Genomic DNA, 24,671 nt, shown 5'->3' with positions numbered 1-24,671 from the left:
TGAAATATGAAATCAAACACTTCTACTTTAAAATAAGTACCTAAATAGTTCAGTGTACCAAATCTTTATCAGATTCTTATTACGAGTGTTTGTAAGGGTATTATTGTTTACCCTTATTTTGTATTTGAATATAGCATATTCTATGATTGGTGTTCATCGTAGGATAAATACGTGCATTTCCAGTATGCAAAGTGTGATGTCAGACCTAGGTTGCATTTGGACAGGCATTTTATACTCAAATAAGGTATCCTATAAAAAGCTTTCATGTGATCACGTTAATTTAAAATAAAACATATCCGTGTCGATGATCTAATCTAATCTTTTGAATGCATATCTTTATATAAACAATTAAATTTTAAAGCATGCAACCGTGGCAGTGTACGCCGTATTTAAGCAACCAATTTAACGATTGAAACTACATATTCAAATTTATTTAAAGGCTATAGGAATTACTATCTAGTATCTTCCGAGGTAAGTCCACATTTGAAATGGTACGTCTAGTCTATCCCTTTCCAACTGATTTTTACAAATTGTAGTTATGTTGAACTGTTACACAACTGTCCTTGTTTAGGGGCGGGTTGAACATTCTTTTAACAGGAATGACTTATGAAGTTGTCGTTGTTCTTAATCTAAATCTCTTATTTAATTTTCACGTTTTACCTGTTTTGAATAGTGTCATGGCGCGGTCTTTTATAGTTTACAATATGATTTTAGTTTTTCTCATTGTTAAAGGCCGAATAATGACATATAGTTCCTTGGATCTCCCTTTTGGTAATCATACTTCTTCACCTTATTTTAATATTCAAATAAAAATTTATAGTTTTTACGATTTATCGAAACAAGTGATGATCGGAAGTTCATAACATAATTTGTTCAAATATAAAAAAAAAACATCGTCTTTTTCTAACTTTTTAACAGATAACCCTGTTTAGGGGTCTCACAGTAACGATACAATTTGTCCTTTTTGTGACATCGTCTTTGTACATTTGCCAATAACATAAAGCCGACATCCTTGCTTTTTTTCTAAAATAATTTGAACAATACCTAATTTTACAGATCAAACTTAGTCTTGTAAAATGCATAACAGTGTTCCAATTTATTTAATTCCGACTGATGATAGTGCAAGATTTTTTTTTCTTGTTCTTGATAATGTTGCTCTCATCTGTTGGTTTATGCTTAAAAAGTGTACATTTTTCAATTTTTTCTATATGGCTAGTTGTCATTGACTTCTCGGACTTCTAGTTTAGTGATATTTTCTGTTTTAAAACGTACATATGTAACTAGAAACAGTATAATTACATTACGATTTGTACAATATTTTACTAGTTTTATCATGTGGAACAATTATTCCTATACTGCAAAATTTAATAAAAGTGAGATTTAGTCAGTAAATCTTCAATTATTGTTTGACGGAAGACAGACATGTTTATTTTTCATATCCTTGTGTTAAATTTTCGAAGTAGCTGTAATCAAAGATAAAGTTAAGGTCTTCTCATCGAATGTTATACGGGAGTCATTATGATTAGTTTACCTTCAAAGCATATATAGATGTCATAGATCAACAGTAAGGTGTTCCTTTTGGCGTTTTTTTTTTCTCTCTTTGAATGCATTTTAATATAAGATTTGGGATTTTGAAATGCCAAGTTAATTTTTCAGAAGATAACAAAAAACGCAACAAATTAATATCAGACTTAATATTTATACGAGTCAATGATAAACTGAAAACATGAGAAGATAAAACATTTCTTAAGCTTTACCTCGAATATTTCTTATTTTCATTTCGATAATTTAAGGATATAATTGAAATGCCAAGTTAATTTTTCAGAAGATAACAAAAAACGCAACACATTAATATCAGACTTGATATTTATACGAGTCAATGATAAACTGAAAACATGAGAAGATAAAACATTTCTTAAGCTTTACCTCGAATTTTTCTTATTTTCATTTCGATAATTTAAGGATATAATTTCATGTGATAATTATTCATTTGATGTTTAAGTTTAGAGTATATTATATTTAGTTTGTGTTTTTGCATCCTCATTTCGGGTATATGGGTCAATATTCCTAATGCGCCTCAAATTGAGGAATTCAAAAGTTGTGCGTAAAAAATTATATCTGTGAAGTGATATTGAACATGTTTCAATTTTAACAAGTGAATGAGCTTAACCATTTGTGCTGATTTGGGGAGTAAAGGAGCATAGTATACATGTGTTAAAACTGTGGAGTTATTTAATATATGCAAAGAACTAAATTTTCAAAGAACTTATTGTGTGAAAAAAGGGATTTATTTACATCGATGAGCCGCACAATGAAATAATTTAATAGTGTGCTAATTTACGGAATAATTAAGCTCACTTCGTACCCCGACAATTTAACCACATACTATGTGAAAATGAGCCATCATACATATCCTAGTTTACGAGCAGAGGATTTGAGGAAAAGGCTACCATTATTGCCTACCTGAAATGAATTGCGCATCTGTGCCCAATGTATAGGATTTTTTTAGAAGTTGTTAGACTGTGTTATGCATGATTGCATCTTGTACACCAGAGAAAATTGTGAAAATGAAGGTTAGTTGTCTTTTATAAATTGCTAGGTATCACAGCTGGCTCTAGATTAACATTATTTATAAAGATCAGCAATCATTTTTAAAGTATTACGGGCACGAAGCAACAACAATCTTTGTTTACATGAGACGCTAAAATCCACATGTTGACTTGTTCATTGACTTGAAAAAGGAATAAACTTCTTATTGAAACATTCAATATTGTTAAATTGTAAGTCAACATTAATTAGCAGCTGGTCACTAAAACATGCAAATAAACAGACAAACATATTTTAAGAAGAGCACCAATTGCTATATTTTAATGCACAGTAATTATAAATCACAAGATAGTGTCTTTTCTTAGTGAAAAAAGGGGAGGGTTAAACCTTTTAAAAACAAAATGCTTCACCTATTCAGCTATTTAGCTACTACTGATTACTCCTAATAAAAAAGGTTAAAATGAAGGTTGTACAGCTACAACGGAGAAGAATCTCTCTTTTTTTTGTGATAAAACTTTGAAGAATTTATTTTTCTTCTCTCAATAATAAATGTTTGTATTTAAATGAAAGGATAACACAACTAATTAATTTTTTGTCTTATTTCAGTTTCAGACATCATTCCAGTTTAACCTAAGACGGCAAATTAGAGATTTTAAAAAAGTTCTCAATTACTGGTTAGCATTTTGTTTTATTAGGCAAGGTCTAAATTGTTCATTTATGGTATTTATGAATTTGAAATTAAAATCAAAATGTTAAAATATGCTTATATGATAATTGTCGCTATGTCTTGATATTATAAAAAAAATGCTTAGCTACTGATCCTTTCGACTCAACATTTTGAGTTATACCCTGCAGCAACTGTTTTTTATATAACACTTCAAACTGTGCTTAGCATTATTTTAATGGGTCGTTATTTAATGACATTATAATACGTGTAATGTCATAATGTTTACTTTAAAACATAATGTGCATTTCTCACTGATAAAGGGTTTTCACTGAAATACATGTACATTAAAAAAAACACATTTTTTTAAATAGAATTGTGTGAAAGGGCTTTAACAGGGTCTGTTAAATGTAATTGAAGGTTCATCCATATTGTGACCTGTGAAGGTATACTGGAAGAAATCAATCATAATTACACATTGTATTCAGTATTAAATGAATATAGCGATAAAAGGGTCAATGCCTTATAGTACTGTAATAATTTATTTTATTTCAGAAATGGACAAAAATACACAAATTTATTCAGAAAGTCATACCGAAGATCAAAACAGAAAACTATGGATTTCAATATGGGTCAATATCCCTAATGCGCCTGAAATTGAGGAACAAAAGTCAAATTGGACATGTTTCAATTTTTAACAAGTGACTGAGCTTAACCATTTGTGCTGACTTGGAGAGTAGAGGACCATAGAATAAATGTGTTAAAACTATAGAGTTATTTAATGTATGATACGAACTTATTTTCAAAGAACTTATTGTGTGAAAAAGGGATTTTTTACCTCGAGGAGCCACATCACAAAAGAATTTTCGAGGTGTGCTAATTTACGGAATAATGAATCTCACTTCGTATCTCGAAAATTTAACCACATATGTGAAAATGTCGCAGCTTCGAAATGAGTATTCATACATATCCAAGTATACGATATGAGTGGAGGAATTGAGGAAAAGGCTTCCATTACCGCCTACCTGAAATGGATTGCGCATCTGTGCCCATATGTGTCACATAACAAGACGGTGCAGACAGTTCTATAATCTATACGTATATTTTTATTCGCCATGGATTTATAACTGCAATCTAAAACTAAATGTATAAATTCGTATGTATCAGATCTTTGTATCTTTTTTCATACATACCATTCTGGGGTATACAGACCTATATTTCGATACCTGTATTTGCATTTATGACTGAAATGAAAATAACACCCCCCCCCCCCCCCCCATAAATGAACTGCGCTTGAAGTGTTTTTTTCTGGATTTCTGGAAAAAAAAAGCGAAATCTATCTAGGATCAACATGGTCAAATTTACTTGATGGACTTTGATCCTTAGCTTCTTAATAGTTTGTATATTTGTATTGCATAGAATTTAAAAACGTTAAGTTATAAACCATACTTGTACTGAAGCTCTCACTACTGGGCTTTTTTTAATTCCCTTCATCAGTAACACTCCAACACAAAATGTTAAGCCAAAAATGTAAATGTTTCCGATCACTTCAAATTCGTCATGACCAAAAATGGCTGAATAGGAATAGTCAAGTTCATCTAAGGTAATATTTACATGCGGTAGTTTGGACCGTGGTTTCTAAATTATTTCTGAAATATTCAACAGAGATATGATAAAAAGTGAAATCCATTTTAAAATCTGTATGCCCACATCTTGAATTCTACAGCAATATCAAATATGCTATTTGAAGTACAGTTGATTGTTTACGCTGACGCTTGTCTTAGAAAATACTCATATAAAAAAGTAAAACAGAAATACCGAACTCCATTCCTTAGCAACCAACGGAACGAGTGGAAAACAACTGTCAGTCCTTACTTGGTAAAGACATTATCGGAAAAAATGGAGAGTTAAAGGTAGTTAGTATTGCCAGCATACCCATGTATGATAGTTGTTTCATTATTTTGGCAGAATGGAGTGAGAAACCAAAACCGACATAACAAGTTTTTTGCTTGCAACTGGAGGAAACAGTTTTCTGTCTTTATGTTATAGTTTCAGCTAACAACTCCATATGTTTTCAATAGTTAAGTTATTGCATTTCAAAAATCATATTTAACATAATTGGTTTGATTTCAAAAGATTGGTTAACATTATTTGCTTGTAATAATGCAATGGCTGTATTGCAGGTGTATTGAGGAGACAATGCGCCACACATTTTTTTTAATAGTATGCTCAGTTATGCTAAGTACAGTCTTTGGATGTTCTACACCGTGTTATTGCCATGGATCGAAGTATTATTGCAGTTATAAAAGCTTAACGACAGTACCGTCTGGAATTCCAAATACAACAACACTTTTGTGAGTATTTGAAATAAAAGTTTTGTGAGTATTTGAAATAAAAGCAATCAGTTGAAATGTAAATATCTGTCTAATAAGTGAGACGTTCCCGGAAAAAAATCTTTATTGAATTGTTAAGACCTACATAAAGCGTGTTTAACCAATTCCACGGCCGACACTCGGCTAACCGAGAGATTGGTCGGTTAATCTATATTGAGTATGCGGCTGTATGGGCGATTGGTCTGTTTATCGGGTTGGTTATACGTCTGTTAAGAGTAAAACGCACAATTTTATGTTAAACTCTATCAAATATACAGATTTTTGGCATGTTATCAGAACCAAATCAAGAAAAGAAAATCGTCTGACAAAGTGATATCTATCATAGAATATTTTTCACCTGTAAAAACATTTCATAGTCTGCGCAGTTCTCAGTAAAACTAAAAGGCGTCGCGCAAGTATGTATAATTTATACTTATACGCATAGCAATTTTTTAATAAAAGGCGAAACAAACAATTTTAGATATCATTAAAAGGACACAAAATAGTACTTTGGTTCTATAAAATAAATTGACATTAGTAAATATTTCATAATTGTAATATAACGTGAATAACACCACGTTTTAGTGAAAATTATGGGAATAAAGTCTGTTAATGGGTTGGACAATTGAAATTGTGTCAGTTAAGAGTTATTTAGCCACGGCAATAGTTTTGCTACATTTATATTTTCCCATTGAAAAAGTAAAGAATGACATGTTCTTGAGTAAAAAAAGAATGACAACACGGTGCAACAGTATCGTTCTAGTAAGAGCATTTTTATTTTGACTTTCTTTGCATTTTATTGAAGGGTGTGTCACTTCAATATAGCATGATATGGATTGGCCGCTGGAATATGCCTGCATTTAATATCAACGTTTTCAATCAGCCTTAATTTTTTAATCTGTTCAAAGTAGCACGTTCTCAAATCCGACTGAAAGTGTCTTTCTAATACAACACAGGGGTACATATAACGTGTTGTCGTTCTCATATGCACATGCTATTTGTCACTGGACGTTAACCCCTAATTCGTCAGCATCATCCAATTAGTTCTTTTCTTCTTTTATTTAATCATATGTTGTTTTCAGATCATTCTAAAGAAGTAAATGGAAAGGAGCGAACGCAGCTACATTTTGTTAACTTAAGTTTTAATTCATTTTATTCCGTTTAGTTCCTTTGTACATAAGTGCAGAGAAGAACTGCTGTTGTCCGCATGTAAACTTCTAGAATTCGTCACCAATATGAGTACATCGCAATCCGTTACTGTTTCAACACCCAGGGGTGTTTCATGTCTGTATTCTTAAACAATTATTATTTTTTCTCTCTTTTTTAGCAATGCATCAATCTCTACTGTCCTTTTCTACTATTCTATATTCTGCGTCTCCATCCAGATTCTCGTGTATACCATGATGATCCGAATTGGGGGTAGTGTTTATTTCTGTATTCTTTAAATTGTTATGTCACTTTTCTATACATTTTATTTATCTTACTCAGTATTATTAATTCGTATATTTTAACTTATTTGGTTCGTTCAGGGATAGTCACATGTTAAACTATATTTTCGAAGGTGATCAAAAACGGCGGATAGCAAAATGCATATTGCACAGCAAAAGGCATATTGCACGGTTTATTTATATGTCGTTAATGTATATAATGTGGAGACAATATGATATCTATAAAATTCAAACAAAATCAAATGACGATTTTGATACAAATATGGTTGGAAATTTGATAATATAACAATTATAGCCTATGTATGAGGTCAATACAGGATAGATCGACCCAAAGAAGTATTTCGACCTAGGACTTCGTCCTCAGTCAATATACTTCTGTCAGGTCAATATATTCTTGTATTGCCCTCATACAAATGCTATAATTGTATATTATTCCACTGTTTATACACATTGATAGTTTAATCAATATCTGATTGGTTGAGACTATCCCACGTGTCATTGAACAAATCTTCATATATCCCTGAGGCACGGGAAATAAATGTATATTATTCTTTCTCTATTCTTTATATTTTAGCATCCCAATATATTTTACTTACTGATGTTTAGTTACATTACGACGTTTATCTCTGATTAATATACTGGTTACCAATGAAGATGACAAATTGGTGTCATTCATTATGTAAAGAGAATCCATACGATATATGCTACCATTCTTGGATGAAATTAATATTACTTTAATATAACACTTTTTGAAACCATTTTTATCAATTTTCAATTTCCATTGTCTAAATTGTTAATTGATCATGTGTTGCTATCGTATATTTTATGTTTCATTGCTCATGTGCTGTTTCCGTATATTTGAGCTGCTCGTCTTGAGCCTACCCATTTGATCCGATAACACCCCATATAGCAATAAAATTATATTTTTGTTGCCATTCATAACTCTTAACAGACCAATTAATAGACCGAGTTTTATAAATCCGACTCATTAACAGACCAGGTTTTAAATAAAGATTGATTTATGTCACCAAAATACAAATTTTCGTGTAGATTTTTCACACAAAGATATCAATAGGGTTAACAAACACAATGCCTGTCTTTTTTCGATGTTCAAAATTTTGCATGCAAGTAAAATCAACCATCGTGTCATTTTGTGTTCATTTTGTATGTGTAAAATGTGTATAAATTTATTGATGAGTAACCCGCCTTTTCATTTTATAGATCGTACATCGAAGCTAGAAAAATAATAATTACACCACTGGATTCAGTATATTGAATTGTTTTGTTAGACATGAATAACGTTTATAATAAAAATATATTTAAAAAGTTATACAATGAAATATGCTAAACTTTCAATGATTTTCTCGATAACACCTGATTAACAGACTTTAGTGTTGACATGCATATCAATAATGTGGTCATTTTATAAATTTCCTGTTTACAAAACTTTGAATTTTTCGAAAAAAAACTAAGGATTTTCTTCTCCCAGGCATAGATTACCTAAGCCGTATTTGGCACAACTTTTTGGAATTTTGAATCCTCAATGCTCTTCAACTTTGTACTTGTTTGGTTTTATAAATATTTTGATATGAGCGTCACTGATGAGTCTAATGTAGACGAAACGCGCGTCTGGCGTCCTAAATTATAATCTTGGTACCTTTGATAACTATTTACACCACTGGGTCGATGCCACTGCTGGTGGACGTTTCGTCCCCGAGGGTACTACCAGCCCAGTAGTCAACACTTAAGCGATTAAGTGTTGACATGCATATCAATAATGTGGTCATTTTATAAATTTCCTGTTTACAAAACTTTGAATTTTTCGAAAAAACTAAGGATTTTCTTATCCCAGGCAGTACCCGGCCACGTCTACTTGTAGTTTTGTCCATCTGATGAGTTAAGCCTTTTTCAACTGATTTTTATAGTTCGTTCTTATTTTGTACTGTTATACCACTGTCCCAGGTTAGGGGGAGGGTTGGGATCCCGCTAACATGTTTAACCCCGCCACATTATTTATGTTTGTGCCTGTCCCAAGTCAGGAGCCTGTAATTCAGTGGTTGTCGTTTGTTTATGTGTTACATATTGGTTTTTCGTTCATTTTTTTTACATAAATAAGGCCGTTAGTTTACTCGTTTGAATTGTTTTACATTGTCTTATCGGGGCCTATTATAGCTGACTATGCGGTATGGGCTTTGCTTATTGTTGAAGGCCGTACGGTGACCTAGAGTTGTTAATGTCTGTGTCATTTTGGTCTTTTGTGGATAGTTGTCTCATTGGCAATCATACCACATCTTCTTTTTTATATAGATTACCTTAACCGTATTTGGCACAACTTTTTGGAATTTTAGATCCTCAATGCTCTTCAACTTTGTACTTGTTTGGCTTTATAAATATTTTGATATGAGCGTCACTGATGAGTTTAATGTAGACGAAACGCGCGTCTGGCGTACTAAATTATAATCCTGGTACCTTTGATAACTATTTACACCACTGGGTCGATGCCACTGCTGGTGGACGTTTTGTCCCCGAGGGTATCACCAGCCCAGTAGTCAACACTTAAGCGATTAAGTGTTGACATGCATATCAATAATGTGGTCATTTTATAAATTTCCTGTTTACAAAACTTTGAATTTTTCGAAAAACCTAAGAATTTTCTTATCCCAGGCATAGATTACCTTAGCCGTATTTGACACAACTTTTTGGAATTTTGAATCCTCAATGCTCTTCAACTTTGTACTTGTTTGGCTTTATAAACATTTTGATATGAGCGTCACTGATGAGTCTAATGTAGACGAAACGCGCGTCTGGCGTACTAAATTATAATCCTGGTACCTTTGATAACTATTTACACCACTGGGTCGATGCCATTGCTGGTGGACGTTTCGACTCCGAGGGTATCACCAGCCCAGTAGTCAACACTTAAGCGATTAAGTGTTGACATGCATATCAATAATGTGGTCATTTTATAAATTTCCTGTTTACAAAACTTTGAATTTTTCGAAAAAACTAAGGATTTTCATATCCCAGGCATAGATTACCTTAGCCGTATTTGGCACATCTTTTTGGAATTTTAGATCCTCAATGCTCTTCAACTTTGTACTTGTTTGGCTTTATAAACATTTTGATATGAGCGTCACTGATGAGTCTAATGTAGACGAAACGCGCGTCTGGCGTACTAAATTACAATCCTGGTACCTTTGATAACTATTTACACCACTGGGTCGATGCCGCTGCTGGTGGACGTTTCGTCCCCGAGGGTATCACCAGCCCAATAGTCAACACTTAAGCGATTAAGTGTTGACATGCAAATCAATAATGTGGTCATTTTATAAATTTCCTTTTACAAACTTTTGAATTTTTCGAAAAAAACTAAGGATTTTCTTATCCCAGGCATAGATTACCTAAGCCGTATTTAGCACAACTTTTTGAAATTTTGGATCCTCAATGCTCTTCAACTTTGTACTTGTTTGGCTTTATAAATATTTTGATATGAGCGTCACTGATGAGTCTAATGTAGACGAAACGCGCGTCTGGCGTACTAAATTATAATCCTGGTACCTTTGATAACTATTTGCACCACTGGGTCGATGCCGCTGCTGGTGGACGTTTCCTCCCCGAGTGTATCACCAGCCCAGTAGTCAACACTTAAGCGATTAAGTGTTGACATGCATATCAATAATGTGGTCATTTTATAAATTTCCTGTTTACAAAACTTTGAATTTTTCGAAAAACTTAAGAATTTTCTTATCCCAGGCATAGATTACCTTAGCCGTATTTGTCACAACTTTTTGGAATTTTGGATCCTCAATGCTCTTCATTTTTGTACTTGTTTGGCTTTATAAATATTTTGATATGAGCGTCACTGATGAGTGTAATGTAGACGAAACGCGCGTCTGGCGTACTAAATTATAATCCTGGTACCTTTGATAACTATTTACACCACTGGATCGATGCCATTGCTGGTGGACGTTTCGTCCCCGAGGGTATCACCAGCCCAGTAGTCAACACTTAAGCGATTAAGTGTTGACATGCATATCAATAATGTGGTCATTTTATAAATTTCCTGTTTACAAAACTTTGAATTTTTCGAAAAAAACTAAGGATTTTCTTATCACAGGCATAGATTACCTTAGCCGTATTTGGCACATCTTTTTGGAATTTTAGATCCTCAATGCTCTTCAACTTTGTACTTGTTTGGCTTTATAAACATTTTGATATGAGCGTCACTGATGAGTCTAATGTAGACGAAACGCGCGTCTGGCGTACTAAATTATAATCCTGGTACCTTTGATAACTATTTGCACCACTGGGTCGATGCCGCTGCTGGTGGACGTTTCGTCCCCGAGTGTATCACCAGCCCAGTAGTCAACACTTAAGCGATTAAGTGTTGACATGCATATCAATAATGTGGTCATTTTATAAATTTCCTTTTACAAAACTTTGAATTTTTCGAAAAAAACTAAGGATTTTCTTATCCCAGGCATAGATTACCTAAGCCGTATTTAGCACAACTTTTTGGAATTTTGGATCCTCAATGCTCTTCAACTTTGTAATTGTTTGGCTTTATAAATATTTTGATATGAGCGTCACTGATGAGACTAATGTAGACGAAACGCGCGTCTGGCGTACTAAATTATAATCCTGGTACCTTTGATAACTATTTACACCACTGGGTCGATGCCACTGCTGGTGGACGTTTCGTCCCCGAGGGTATCACCAGCCCAGTAGTCAACACTTAAGCGATTAAGTGTTGACATGCATATCAATAATGTGGTCATTTTATAAATTTCCTGTTTACAAAACTTTGAATTTTTCGAAAAACTTAAGAATTTTCTTATCCCAGGCATAGATTACCTTAGCCGTATTTGTCACAACTTTTTGGAATTTTGGATCCTCAATGCTCTTCATTTTTGTACTTGTTTGGCTTTATAAATATTTTGATATGAGCGTCACTGATGAGTGTAATGTAGACGAAACGCGCGTCTGGCGTACTAAATTATAATCCTGGTACCTTTGATAACTATTTACACCACTGGATCGATGCCATTGCTGGTGGACGTTTCGTCCCCGAGGGTATCACCAGCCCAGTAGTCAACACTTAAGCGATTAAGTGTTGACATGCATATCAATAATGTGGTCATTTTATAAATTTCCTGTTTACAAAACTTTGAATTTTTCGAAAAAAACTAAGGATTTTCTTATCACAGGCATAGATTACCTTAGCCGTATTTGGCACATCTTTTTGGAATTTTAGATCCTCAATGCTCTTCAACTTTGTACTTGTTTGGCTTTATAAACATTTTGATATGAGCGTCACTGATGAGTCTAATGTAGACGAAACGCGCGTCTGGCGTACTAAATTATAATCCTGGTACCTTTGATAACTATTTACACCACTGGGTCGATGCCGCTGCTGGTGGACGTTTCGTCCCCGAGGGTATCACCAGCCCAATAGTCAACACTTAAGCGATTAAGTGTTGACATGCAAATCAATAATGTGGTCATTTTATAAATTTCCTTTTACAAAACTTTGAATTTTTCGAAAAAAACTAAGGATTTTCTTATCCCAGGCATAGATTACCTTAGACGTATTTAGCACAACTTTTTGAAATTTTGGATCCTCAATGCTCTTCAACTTTGTACTTGTTTGGCTTTATAAATATTTTGATATGAGCGTCACTGATGAGTCTAATGTAGACGAAACGCGCGTCTGGCGTACTAAATTATAATCCTGGTACCTTTGATAACTATTTACACCACTGGGTCGATGCCGCTGCTGGTGGACGTTTCGTCCCCGAGTATATCACCAGCCCAGTAGTCAACACTTAAGCGATTAAGTGTTGACATGCATATCAATAATGTGGTCATTTTATAAATTTCCTTTTACAAAACTTTGAATTTTTCGAAAAAAACTAAGGATTTTCTTATCCCAGGCATAGATTACCTTAGCCGTATTTAGCACAACTTTTTAGAATTTTGGATCCTCAATGCTCTTCAACTTTGTAATTGTTTGGCTTTATAACTATTTTGATATGAGCGTCACTGATGAGTCTAATGTAGACGAAACGCGCGTCTGGCGTACTAAATTATAATCCTGGTACCTTTGATAACTATTTACACCACTGGGTCGATGCCACTGCTGGTGGACGTTTCGTCCCCGAGGGTATCACCAGCCCAGTAGTCAACACTTAAGCGATTAAGTGTTGACATGCATATCAATAATGTGGTCATTTTATAAATTTCCTGTTTACAAAACTTTGAATTTTTCGAAAAACTTAAGAATTTTCTTATCCCAGGCATAGATTACCTTAGCCGTATTTGTCACAACTTTTTGGAATTTTGGATCCTCAATGCTCTTCATTTTTGTACTTGTTTGGCTTTATAAATATTTTGATATGAGCGTCACTGATGAGTTTAATGTAGACGAAACGCGCGTCTGGCGTACTAAATTATAATCCTGGTACCTTTGATAACTATTTACACCACTGGATCGATGCCATTGCTGGTGGACGTTTCGTCCCCGAGGGTATCACCAGCCCAGTAGTCAACACTTAAGCGATTAAGTGTTGACATACATATCAATAATTTGGTAATTTTATAAATTTCCTGTTTACAAAACTTTGAATTTTTCGAAAAAAACTAAGGATTTTCTTATCCCAGGCATAGATTACCTTAGCCGTATTTGGCACATCTTTTTGGAATTTTAGATCCTCAATGCTCTTCAACTTTGTACTTGTTTGGCTTTATAAACATTTTGATATGAGCGTCACTGATGAGTCTAATGTAGACGAAACGCGCGTCTGGCGTACTAAATTATAATCCTGGTACCTTTGATAACTATTTACACCACTGGGTCGATGCCGCTGCTGGTGGACGTTTCGTCCCCGAGGGTATCACCAGCCCAATAGTCAACACTTAAGCGATTAAGTGTTGACATGCAAATCAATAATGTGGTCATTTTATAAATTTCCTTTTACAAAACTTTGAATTTTTCGAAAAAAACTAAGGATTTTCTTATCCCAGGCATAGATTACCTTAGACGTATTTAGCACAACTTTTTGAAATTTTGGATCCTCAATGCTCTTCAACTTTGTACTTGTTTGGCTTTATAAATATTTTGATATGAGCGTCACTGATGAGTCTAATGTAGACGAAACGCGCGTCTGGCGTACTAAATTATAATCCTGGTACCTTTGATAACTATTTACACCACTGGGTCGATGCCGCTGCTGGTGGACGTTTCGTCCCCGAGTATATCACCAGCCCAGTAGTCAACACTTAAGCGATTAAGTGTTGACATGCATATCAATAATGTGGTCATTTTATAAATTTCCTTTTACAAAACTTTGAATTTTTCGAAAAAAACTAAGGATTTTCTTATCCCAGGCATAGATTACCTTAGCCGTATTTAGCACAACTTTTTGAAATTTTGAATCCTCAATGTTCTTCAACTTTGTACTTGTTTGGCTTAATAAATATTTTGATATGAGCGTCACTGATGAGTCTAATGTAGACGAAACGCGCGTCTGGCGTACTAAATTATAATCCTCGTACCTTTGATAACTATTTACACCACTGGGTCGATGCCACTGCTGGTGGACGTTTCGTCCCCGAGGGTATCAGCAGCCCAGTAGTCAACACTTAAGCGATTAAGTGTTGACATGCATATCAATAATGTGGTCATTTTATAAATTTCCTGTTTACAAAACTTTGAATTTTTCGAAAAAAACTAAGGATTTTCTTATCCCAGGCATAGATTACCTTAGCCGTATTTAGCACAACTTTTTGGAATTTTGGATCCTTAATGCTCTTCAACTTTTTACCTGTTTGGCTTATAAATATTTTGATATGAGCGTCACTGATGAGTCTAATGTAGACGAAACGCGCGTCTGGCGTACTAAATTATAATCCTGGTACCTTTGATAACTATTTGCACCACTGGGTCGATGCCGCTGCTGGTGGACATTTCGTCCCCGAGGGTATCACCAGCCCAGTAGTCAACACTTAAGCGATTAAGTGTTGACATGCATATCAATAATGTGGTCATTTTATAAATTTCCTTTTACAAAACGTTGAATTTTTCGAAAAAAACTAAGGATTTTCTTATCCCAGGCATAGATTACCTTAGCCGTATTTAGCACAACTTTTTGGAATTTTGGATCCTCAATGCTCTTCAACTTTGTACTTGTTTGGCTTAATAAATATTTTGATATGAGCGTCACTGATGAGTCTAATGTAGACGAAACGCGCGTCTGGCGTACTAAATTATAATCCTCGTACCTTTGATAACTATTTACACCACTGGGTCGATGCCACTGCTGGTGGACGTTTCGTCCCCGAGGGTATCAGCAGCCCAGTAGTCAACACTTAAGCGATTAAGTGTTGACATGCATATCAATAATGTGGTCATTTTATAAATTTCCTGTTTACAAAACTTTGAATTTTTCGAAAAAAACTAAGGATTTTCTTATCCCAGGCATAGATTACCTTAGCCGTATTTAGCACAACTTTTTGGAATTTTGGATCCTTAATGCTCTTCAACTTTTTACCTGTTTGGCTTTATAAATATTTTGATATGAGCGTCACTGATGAGTCTAATGTAGACGAAACGCGCGTCTGGCGTACTAAATTATAATCCTGGTACCTTTGATAACTATTTACACCACTGGGTCGATGCCACTGCTGGTGGACATTTCGTCCCCGAGGGTATCACCAGCCCAGTAGTCAACACTTAAGCGATTAAGTGTTGACATGCATATCAATAATGTGGTCATTTTATAAATTTCCTGTTTACAGAACTTTGAATTTTTCGAAAAAAACTAAGGATTTTCTTATCCCAGACATAGATTACCTTAGCCGTATTTGGCACAACTTTTTGGAATTTTGGATCCTCAATGCTCTTCAACTTTGTACTTGTTTGGCTTTATGAATATTTTGATATGAGCGTCACTGATGAGTCTAATGTAGACGAAACGCGCGTCTGGCGTACTAAATTATAATCCTGGTACCTTTGATAACTATTTAGCCAACCCGATTAGCAGACCAACCTCCGATATAGCCGCATACTAAATATAGATTAACCGACCAAACTCTGGGTTAGCCGAGTGTCGGCCATGAATTCGTTTGTGCATCAAACCATGAGATACTTTTACGAGTATAAAGAACACCCAAAACAATTGAAAGTCAACTCAGATATTTGTTTTTGACCTTGCTAACTTTCCTTTTTTGAAGACAAAATGTGAACAAAATGTTTGAGATGTAGAATGTTAGAAACCGTATACTGGCCACATATTTGAAGTAAATTTTGATTTGTTTGCTTTGGATTTTTTTTTATCGTATACTGACTTTATTGTTTTTATTTGCAATTTACGATAAGAAAAAAACCCCATAATTATAATCAGTATCATACTTTTAAGTTCTATATCATTGGAATGCCCTTCGTAAGGACATTCATCTGTTCTGGCGCAACTGTTCCGCTACTGCCATTGCAAAAAAAAAGTATCTTAAAATAATGTGTCTTCTACTTTTGACGGTTTTGCAACTTAATGCATACAATCTAATAAGCTCTACCCTGTTCACTGATGGCTACTCAATTATGCATTCCCTCTTCCGGTAAGACTACAGCAAAACAACACTCCCTAAATTATGATATCGGCGCAATGATTACAAGATATGGTGAGTTAGAAAGGTGTATCGCTTATTCAATTCGGCATTTAAATAGACGGTGAATTTGTTTACACAACAACTGTTCCAACAGAGTAATGTGGAAGACCCATTGAGATCGACACTAAATGAATGTAAAAAAAATGTCACCATCACGAATAAGATAACAGATAAAATACGGGTGTGTTTTAGCTCACTAGCGATGTGAAATTGCTGTCTTAGATCCACCTTTTCCTGCTACAACTATAGTTCATGCAGTTCTAAAAAAATATGTTTATTACCTTGATTAATCTTCTTAATTGATTTATGAAATGAACATTAATAACATACTGTTGCCTATTTTTACAACCGCAGTTACGGGCCTAAAATATCTGCTCAATTATCACTAATAATCCATATGTAATAGATTTTGTTCGTATGCAATTCTGGTGACAGGTGTTTAAATATGTTCGAAGCCTGTTATGGAAAATGAACGCAAGCACACTTTTCATACTATTCGTGATTGTTTTCTTTAATTTGCTTCATAGGAAAGGTTCAAATTCAATTTTGATAATTACCATTTAATGTTGTTAGTTCAAGGTACCTTGTAGTTTGTTAGATTATCATTGAAGTGATTTAGGCTTTTGAAAACTTATTTATATATTCTACAATACACATTAGTATTACCTTTTTTTTTCATTTTTTATGTAAAATTAAATCTTGTAAAGGTATTAATTATTTTTTATTACATTTCGTATTTATATCATTTCAACATACAATTAAGGTGTTCATAAATATAGGAATTAGAAAAATAAAGTTGTTTATAATCTTGTCAATGAAATGCTAGAATAGATAAAAACCTTTTCAGTTTTGTTAATAGAGACGTTTTACTGTATCCTTATAGGAAACATAAATCAATAGAAGGAAATTCATGGTTCTTATTTCATTGAGACAATTTTTTCTATAGAAATTGAAGTTTAGACTATTTGCATGGGAATATCTGTATTATATCATATTTGTATTGACATCAACTGGTTAAGGTGGTACATAACACTACAGGGAGATAACTCTGTAAAATCAGCTAAACGTTTTAATTACGTTGTGTTGTTAAGGGAACATTAAGCTTCTCGATCATCAAAATTAGTGTTTGTCAAACTGCTATATAACGAGTGTAATTTTTCTTACAAAATGGTTGGTTCAAATGTTTTGAATTTTTGTCAAAGGGTCAACGTTAATACTTTGTCAAAATTTTATGAAAATTAAACGAGCCAAATTAATTTAAGTGAAGGTGTTGGGTACCACCTTAAAAAGGTAATAGGAATGATGTATCCATCAATAGTGATTTATCATGTGTTTATTATATTTTTGAAAGTTGGACGACAGACCATTTGTACACAACACAATCATTTGGTTTAAAACAACATACAGCATTATTGTACAAAACACAATATACCATGTAAAGAATTCATGGGTTTCATTTGGCTACACATTGTTAGTTATTGCATTAGATAATTTTCACTGGCATTCCTTGCCATCAACCTTGTCTGCTGCCATACAGCACCGTTAGCAAAAACATTATCCCAACTTGTTTTGAAAAAAATATTGGTATATTATTTTACGTCAGAATTTTTTTTATCTTCAATGGTATAGACATATGTGTTGAAAATATCGAGACTCATTGTTGTTGAATTCTCAAATTTATCAAGAATTACAATAAAATTGTTAGAGAACAAACGCGCTTATTGTGTGAGAGGAAAACATAATTAAACATAAATGTGGTAAGGCAGACAGGAAAAGTGTCGAAATATTGTTCAAAACAAATCTGTCAGTGCATTTGACATATGATTACTGGTATTCAAACATCTTACCTCAACAAAAGTTGCTTTGTATATGTACTATGTTAAATACAAATAGGAAGATGTGGTAAGCTTGCTTATGAGACAACTATCTACCAAAAAATATTCGCAATCATATGTACCGGTCGGCCTTCAACAATGAGAGAAAAAATACCGTATAATCAGCTATAAAAAAAGCCCCGACATGAGACATGTAAAACATTTCAAACGAGGAAACTAACACAGTTGGCTTCAGATAATTTTAAATAAGACAAAACAATTATTAACAATATTTCTTTCAAAAAATTATTGAATAAGAAAAATCAAAAGAAACTGTTGTACAAAATATAGATAATGAGTTGAAAAATGAATAATTAAGAAGCTGCATAGAACACAGTTTTGACTGAAATATTGTCCAAATATCACTTGAATATATTTGACTGACATGAACCTAAACATCATCGTCACTGATTATGGCCTTAATGAAACAACTTCATAAATATTTAACGGGTAGAAGAAGTCTCTATATAAAGGCAACAGTAGTATACCGCTGTTCAATAGTCATAATTCGATTAAGCGAAAACAAATCCGGGTAACAAACTAAAACTGAGGGAAACACGTCAACTAACAGAGGAAAACAACGGAATAACAGAAACACTGAACAACAACAAAAGCAAACCCCAACATACATAGACACAGACTTTTTGATAACAACGTGATGGATTAAACCTTGTGTTATGGCTAGCCGAGCCTCCCGCTTATATGGCAATGTTCAAAATACCACTAAAATGACAACACTACGTGACAGGAATACATTACTAGCAAACAATAGATCACTTAGCAAAGAGAAAAGCATAAATGAATTGTATAATAGTACATTACAAGATGAAAACAGACTAAAGTCTGTCTACACTGGTATAGTTCTATCTGTTGAACTTATTATCACGTTTATAATTGTGTCTATATCAAAAATATCAACAATGTAACGGTAAAAATGTCCAAGGTTTTGAAGTTAAATGTTTACTCATTACAATCGATTATTTTAGGAATATAGGCATGTCTATTTTTTCGTTTATGTCTGTGCGTCATATGCAATCAAGTAACACATTTTAAAACAGCTTGGTATCATCTTCAGTAGCTTTCTTTATGCTACGTAATTTATTTTTATGAAGATCATAATGGAGATGTAGATTTTTATTTTTCAGGGAACTGAAAGAGAATCAAATTACTGAGATTAAGGTAGATGAATTCCAAGGCATGGCGGCTCTTGAAAACTTGTAAGTATATTTATTCCAACAAAAATAGTACCGCCTTCTGTTGGTAGTATGCTGTCGCATTATATTTATCCTCATCTTTTATTCATATTTCATATACAATTTCATTTTGAGAAGGTATTTCTTCAATACATTTATTATTGTATGTTTATGACAAATAAATACAATTTTCATAGTAAGGAATACATTTCGTTCATATATCATTTCATCGTACGTTTACATTGTACAGTTTACAAGAAATACTAAAATATGGATTCGTATAATCTTGTAACTAACTTGATACGATAGCTAAAGACCATCTGGGTTTTGTCACAGAGATATTATCATTTAAAGAAATATAAGTTAATTGTTTATGAATCCTCTACCTCACATGCAGTTGGTAACTAATATCCATGAAAATATGTTTGAATTGACGAGATAGCAAATAAAACGCTTAACACTTAAAACAATGTTATCTGTCAGGTATCTGGATAACAATCTGATAACCAAGCTAGTGCCGAATGTATTTCAAGACTTGACTGCTCTAAAGACACTGTAAGTACTCTGTATGATAAGAAACGTCTATCCGTGCATATGTTAACACGTTTTGAAGGATCTATATCTAACATTCAAATGATTACATACAAATAATACATACAGAAATGGCCTTAATGAAACGACTTTTAAATGGCCAATCAGATAATTAACCATGTTAACCTTCTTTCATTTATTGTGTTGTCCTACATCATGCCGTTTGTTTTTTTCGTTTTTATTGTATTGTATATTATTTAATTGTTTTGCCGATTGTGACATTTTTACTGAGTGTGAATTTGCATAGAACACAGTTTTGACTGAAATATTTTACAAACATCATTTTAATCCATTTGACTGACATGAACCTACGAGACAATCAAATAACTGAGATTAATGTAAATTCATTCCAAAGCATGGCGGCTCATGAAAAGTTGTTAATATATTTATTCCAACAAAAAAAGTACCGCCTTCTGTTTGTAGTATGCTGTCGCATTATATTTATCCTCATCTTTTATCCATATTTCATATAAAATTTCATTTTGAGAAGGTATTTCTTTAATACTTTTATTTATTGAATTTTTATGACAAAAAATTTCAACTTTCATAGCAAGGAATACATTTCGTTCATATATCATTTTAACATACGTTTACATTGTACAGTTTACAAGAAATACTAAAATATGGATTCGTATAATCTTGTAACTAACTTGATACGATAGCTAAAGACCATCTGGGTTTTGTCACAGAGAAATTATCATTGAAAGAAATAAAAGTTAATTGTTTATGAAACCTCTACCTCACATGCAGTTGGTAACTATTATCCATGAAAATATGTTTGAATTGAAGAGATAGCAAATAAAACGCTTAACACTTAAAAAAAAATGTTATTTGTCAGGTATCTGTATAGCAATCTGATAACCAACCTAGTGCCGAATGTATTTCAAGACTTGACTGCTCTAACAAAACTGTAAGTACACTGTATGATAAGAAACGTCTATCCTTGAATATGTTAACACGTTTTGAAGGATCTATACCTAACATTCAAATGATTACATACAAATAATACATACAGAAATGGCCTTAATGAAACGACTTCATAAATATTTAACGAGTAGAAAAGTCACTAAAGTCTGTCTACACTGGAATACATCTATTTGTTGTACGTATTATCACGCTTATAATTGTGTCTATATCAAAAATATCAACAATGTAGTGGTAAAAATGTCCAAGGTTTTGATGTTTAGATTGTATACTCAGTACAATCGATTATTTTGGGAATATAGGCATGTCTATGTTTTTTTATGAAGATCAGAATGGAGATGTAGCAGTACACTGTAAATTATTATTTTTCAGGGACCTGAATACTAATCAAATTACTGAAATTAAGGTAGATGCATTCCAAGGCATGGCGGCTCTTGAAAAGTTGTAAGTATATTTATTCCAACACAAATAGTACCGCCTTCTGTTGGTAGTATGCTGTCGTATTATATTTATCCTCATCTTTTATTCATATTTCATATACAATTTCATTTTGAGAAGGTATTTCTTCAATACTTTTATTTATTGAATGTTTATGACAAATAATTACAACTTTCATAGTAAGGAATACATTTCGTTCATATATCATTTTATCATACGTTTACATTGTACAGTTTACAAGAAATACTAAAATATGGATTCGTATAATCTTGTAACTAACTTGATACGATAACTAAAGACCATCTGGGTTTTGTCATAGAGAAATTATCATTGAAAGAAATAAAAGTTAATTGTTTATGAAACCTCTACCTCACATGTAGTTGGTAACTATTATCCATGAAAATATGTTTGAATTGACGAGATAGCAAATAAAACGTTTAACACTGAAAAAAATGTTATCTGTCAGGTATCTGTATGGCAATCGGATAACCAACCTAGTGCTGAATGTATTTCAAGACTTGACTGCTCTAAAGATACTGTAAGTACTCTGTATGATAAGAAACGTCTATCCGTGCATATGTTAACACGTTTTGAAGGATCTATACCTAACATTCAAATGATTACATACACATAATACATACAGACATGGCCTTAATGAAACGACTTCTAAATGGTCAATCAGATAATTAACCTTCTTTCATTTATTGTGTTGTCCTACATCATGCCGTTTGTTTTTTCGTTTTTATTGTATTGTTTATTATTTCATTGTATTGCCGATTGTGACATTTTTACTGAGTGTGAATTTGCGTAGAACACAGTTTGGCTGAAATATTTTACGAACATCATTTAAATCCATTTGACTGACATGAACCTACGAGACAATCAAATAACTGAGATTAATGTAAATTCATTCCAAGGCATGGCGGCTCTTAAAAATTTGTAAGTATATTTATTCCAACAAAAAAAGTACCGCTTTCTGTTGGTAGTATGCTGTCGCATTATATTTATCCTCATTTTTTATCCATATTTCATATAACATTTCATTTTGAGAAGGTATTTCTTCAATACTTTTATTTATTGAATTTTTATGACAAAAAAATGTCAACTTTCATAGCAAGGAATACATTTCGTTCATATATCATTTTAACATACGTTTACATTGTACAGTTTACAAGAAATACTAAAATATGGATAAGTATAATAGCTAAAGACCATTTGGGTTTTGTCACAGAGATATTATCATTTAAAGAAATATAAGTTAATTGTTTATGAATCCTCTACCTCACATGCAGTTGGTAACTATTATCCATGAAAATATGTTTGAATTGACGAGATAGCAAATAAAACGCTTAACACTGAAAAAAATTGTTATTTGTCAGGTATCTGGATGGCAATCTGATAACCAACCTAGTGCCGAATGTATTTCAACACTTGACTGCTCTAAAGACACTGTAAGTACACTGTATGATAAGAAACGTCTATCCGTGCATATGTTAACACGTTTTGAAGGATCTATATCTAACATTCAAATGATTACATAAAAATAATACATACAGAAATGGCCTTAATGAAACGACTTCATAAATATTTATAGAGTAGAAAAGTCACTAAAGTCTGTCTACACTGGTATACATCTATTTGTTGTACTTATTATCACGCTTATAATTGTGTCTATATCAAAAATATCAACAATGTAGTGGTAAAAATGTCCAAGGTTTTGATGTTTAAAATGTATACTCAGTACAATCGATTATTTTGGGAATATAGGCATGTCTATGTTTTTTTATGAAGATCAGAATGGAGATGTAGCAAAAAAATCAAAAAAATTCTGTTGTGCAAAATATAGATAATGAATTGAGAATTATGTTAGTTGAAAAATGAATAATTAAGAAGCTGCATAGAACACAGTTTTGACTGAAATATTTTCCAAACATCATGGAACGGTTCTGTATTCATATCACATTATCGTGATCTCGTCCTGAATATATATTTAATTTCCCATTGGATGTCAAACAGACAGCCTTCGGTCCATCGAACGTCCCTAAGAGGGTTGATCAACAAAAAACGCGTCGAATGCATTAACATAAAACAAAGTTATTTTCATTAATTCTAGTTATAATTATATTTCTTATGGAAGCCTACTCTGACAAAATATAGTACTTTTGGTGTTGCAGATTACTAGCACGTAACAAATACATTTGCGTAACTAAAACTTTTGATGAAAGATAGATATTGCTTTGACGACTACGAGCCCAATGTTACTTGGTTATGCTGTTATATGACATTTTCATCAAAGGTATTAAGAAAACCGTAGTGGCGTTTTAGTATTAGATGACTTCTGGGAGGTCATCTGTTCCTAATTGACTGTAAAAGTTGCGTACTAAAAGGAGTCCATGCACACAAATGATATATATATAAATAAATGGTTGCAACTAAGTCCAACTTTATGTAAAATGTTAACACAGCTGTGAAAATTGAAAATTGCTGTTGAATTTATCATGTTTTTTGAATTGGTTGTACATGTATGAACGTAACTAAATTGACTTATTTTCGTAAATTATTTTTGTGTCCTCTCTATTTGATTTTGCAGCGATTTTTTTGATTTTTTTTGGGATGATTGGAGTTTATATTATTTTACATTTATTTTTCAACTCATGAAAGTGGCGAAGAAAAATCGAATGGCAGAACTTGTTGGTTTGAACTCCCACTGTTTTAATTTTTTTCTAAAATTTTAGATTAAAAAGAAATCCCCTTAAAATTGATCCAAAGCATGAGTAAAATTGCTATGTTCTCTTTTCTGCAATAAGTGTCTTTAATGTGAACAAAGGATATCAATGGAACTATCTCAAATCGCAAATCAAAGAGTCTAAGATATCACCATGACCAATAAAAAAAACCAGACAAACAGCAGTCCATAAAACTCTACACCCAAATGTAAATCGAACCCTACCGTTTCA

The 24,671-nt window shown here is 33.0% G+C and overlaps 1 protein-coding gene across 5 annotated transcripts in view; it reads left to right on the top strand.

Moving 5' to 3' along the window:
• The first annotated feature begins 310 nt into the window (after nucleotides 1-310).
• Nucleotides 311-24,671, top strand: part of LOC139495828 (leucine-rich repeat transmembrane neuronal protein 3-like) — a 43,738-nt gene continuing 19,377 nt past the window's right edge. For 3 of the 5 annotated variants that reach the window (XM_071284213.1, XM_071284211.1, XM_071284210.1), the window contains exons 1-8: nucleotides 319-471; nucleotides 5,395-5,565; nucleotides 19,714-19,785; nucleotides 20,245-20,316; nucleotides 21,191-21,262; nucleotides 21,649-21,720; nucleotides 22,181-22,252; nucleotides 23,094-23,165. In XM_071284213.1, the coding sequence (XP_071140314.1) occupies nucleotides 5,411-5,565; nucleotides 19,714-19,785; nucleotides 20,245-20,316; nucleotides 21,191-21,262; nucleotides 21,649-21,720; nucleotides 22,181-22,252; nucleotides 23,094-23,165 (587 nt within the window). In that variant the 5' untranslated portion in view covers nucleotides 319-471; nucleotides 5,395-5,410. Of the gene's footprint in view, nucleotides 472-5,394; nucleotides 5,566-19,713; nucleotides 19,786-20,244; nucleotides 20,317-21,190; nucleotides 21,263-21,648; nucleotides 21,721-22,180; nucleotides 22,253-23,093; nucleotides 23,166-24,671 lie in introns of all 5 variants that reach the window. The other 2 variants (XM_071284212.1, XM_071284215.1) reach the window with 2 other exon arrangements.

Source organism: Mytilus edulis, chromosome 11, assembly GCF_963676685.1.
Source record: "Mytilus edulis chromosome 11, xbMytEdul2.2, whole genome shotgun sequence".
Lineage (NCBI taxonomy): Eukaryota > Metazoa > Mollusca > Bivalvia > Mytilida > Mytilidae > Mytilus > Mytilus edulis.
The sequence above is the reverse complement of the archived record's forward strand: the minus strand, read 5'-3'. Positions and strand labels throughout refer to the sequence as shown.